This window comes from Malurus melanocephalus, unplaced genomic scaffold, assembly GCF_030028575.1.
Source record: "Malurus melanocephalus ecotype Western Australia unplaced genomic scaffold, MMel_1.1 scaffold_575, whole genome shotgun sequence".
Taxonomy (NCBI): domain Eukaryota; kingdom Metazoa; phylum Chordata; class Aves; order Passeriformes; family Maluridae; genus Malurus; species Malurus melanocephalus.
Genome location: NW_026623807.1, coordinates 409,369 through 411,889, shown reverse-complemented (window position 1 = coordinate 411,889; position 2,521 = coordinate 409,369). Strand labels below are relative to the sequence as shown.

General features: G+C 54.0%; 1 protein-coding gene across 1 annotated transcript in view; it reads right to left on the bottom strand.

The window, feature by feature from the left end:
• ZDHHC18 (zinc finger DHHC-type palmitoyltransferase 18) overlaps nt 1-2,039 on the bottom strand; it is a gene marked incomplete at its 5' end in the record, with an annotated part of 3,392 nt that extends 1,353 nt beyond the window's left edge. The window contains 2 exons of the mRNA XM_057382556.1: nt 8-471; nt 1,853-2,039. Of these exons, the coding sequence (XP_057238539.1) occupies nt 8-471; nt 1,853-2,039 (651 nt within the window). The remainder of the gene's footprint in view (nt 1-7; nt 472-1,852) is intronic.
• Between the last annotated feature and the right edge of the window lie 482 nt (nt 2,040-2,521).

Below are 2,521 nucleotides of genomic sequence, written 5' to 3'. Positions count from 1 at the left end.
CCCAAACCCAACAAGGGCAGTGCTGAGGAGGGCTCCTGCCACCCCAAACCCAATAAAGGGAGAGCTGAGGTGGGCTCCTGCCACCCCAAACCCAATAAAGGCAGAGCTGAGGAGGGCTCCTGCCACCCCAAACCCAATAAAGGCAGAGCTGAGGAGGGCTCGTGCCTCCTGCTCCTGAGGAGGTGTGGGATTTTTGGGGTGTGGGATTGCTGGGGTGTTGGGCTGTCCGTGCAGGGCCAGGAGCCAGATCAGAGGTCCCTGTGGGTCCCTTCCAGCCCAGGATATCCTGTTTTTGACCCCCTGAGCCCCAGCCCTGCTCACCCACGCAGTTGTCACACACGCTGCAGTGCGAGGTGCGTGGTGGCCGGAACATTTTGCAGGTGTAGCAGTACTTGAGCTTCACCACGTACTTGTTGATCACCACCTCCATGGTGCGGGCCGGGGGCCGGTACGTGGAGCTGCCCATGCTGTCTGCAAGGACAAGGAGGGACAGTGACAGCCCTGTGTCACCCTGTGCCACCCCTGTGTCACCCTGTGCCACCCCTGTGTCACCCTGTGTCACCCTGTGTCACCCCTGTGCCACCCCTGTGCCACCCTGTGCCACCCTGTGTCACCCTGTGTCACCCTGTGCCACCCCTGTGCCACCCCTGTGCCACCCTGTGCCACCCCCAGCTGCCTCCTGGCACGTGCTTTCCTGGTTTTAACAGAAGCCAAGACAGGATTTGTGGCAGGGTGGGCAGCCAAGAGCTCCAGTCAGCTCCTTGCAGCATTATTGATGTGCTCCCTTTGCTCAGTGGCMACGCTGCAGGGATGCCAAGAGGAAGCAGAAAGTGCCCAGGGCTGTGGGAATGTCAAGTCGTTTATAAACAGTGAGTGCAGAGCAGATTCCCTGGAATCTGATGTGTGTGTGTTCACAGCACAACACGATTCCTCCCCCTCCAGTTTTAAACTGAGGATTTTTAGGGGCACCACAAACTCCATCTGTCTGTGATGGCACTTCATTRTTCCCTGGGGACAGGTGGCTGGAGACTTCCTCTGCACAGCAAAAGCTGGAAACCCCCTGTATCAAATTTGCAGTTTTGGGGGTTATTCCTTTCAGTCACTCCTAAAAAAGGACCTTCACAGCTGTGAGGAACTCTTTGAAAATAGTGACGCAACATGAGCATGTTCAGAGGATAATAAGTGGATTATATTAACAGTAAGAGCTGGCACATCAGGCAGCATCTGCAGCCAGATTACTGCTTTAGGCCCTTATAAATAGAAACATGGATCACCACTCTGGGGATATTTAAAAACCATTTTTTAAGGCAGATGTAGAATTACTGCCTTGCAACTGTCTYGAGCGGGGCAGATTGAAGCTGTCTCACATCAGCTTTGCTGAAGCTTTTGTCACAGCCTTTGTCACATTTGTCAYATCAGCGAGGGCCGCAGCTCCTGGATGTAAACACCTCCCTGGCTGTCCCCAAACCAGCGTGACAGAGCAGTTTTTACAAGAGGACAAACATTAGCCTGCTCTAAAGAACACCCTGCAGCACAGCAGGCTCAATGGCMAATCACAATATCAAAAAGCATTAATTATCCTTCAACTCTGCTGCCTGGGACCCAACAGCAGCAAAAAGCACCGGAGCTGCTCTGCAGATCCTCTCTGAGTCTCTGCTGTGCCAGAGGAGCCTGTTGCACCTCTCACCACGTCTGCTGAACACAATCAGCCCCACAATCTGATACTCTGCATTTTGCTGTCCCCTGCACAAATCTTATAGAGCCAAAACCCAAAGTAGGGGACACCCAAAGGTGCACAGACACACAGTGCCATGCACAGAGCCAAACACAGCAGAGGGATCACAGCTCTCACCAATTCTCTTCTCCAGGTCTGCAGCCTCGCTGGGGGTGGCTCTGGGCAGGATCCCTGGGTCTCTGAAGCTTGTCTGGAGCAGGCAGCTGATGACAAAGAAGAAGAGGACGGCGGCGATGATGGGGATGGCCAGGGTCAGGTGGGTGGCAAGGAAGGGACAGCTGTTAAAAGATAGATAAATAAAATGAAATTGTTATCAATTGTTATCAATCAGCTGGGACATCACACCCACGGAGCTACCATGGAGTAGGGGGTTTGAGTACTGCTGCCTTGTGGAGCCCTGTGGGGTCAGAATCCTTTTTGGGGTTATCAGCCTTTCTGGGGGTGTCCTGTTCAGAGCCAGGAGCTGGACTCGATGATCCCTGTGRTTCCCTTYCACCTCAGGATGTTGTGATTCCCTGAACAGCAAGAGCCACCCCAGGAAACACTGGAGAGACGGGGTCTGCAGCACAGACACACCAAGGGCCTGCACACAACCTCTCTGCTCTTCTGCAGTCCCAGAATCACAGCTCAAAAACCCACCAGCTTGGTCACCTGTACAACAGCAGCCYCAGGAACACAGGAGCAACACCCCAAACTGTGCAGGGATCGGAATTAGGGTGACCACGACCCCGAAGGTCCAACACATGACACCAGCAGGGAACTTGGCTTCGATTCAGCACAGCTTTG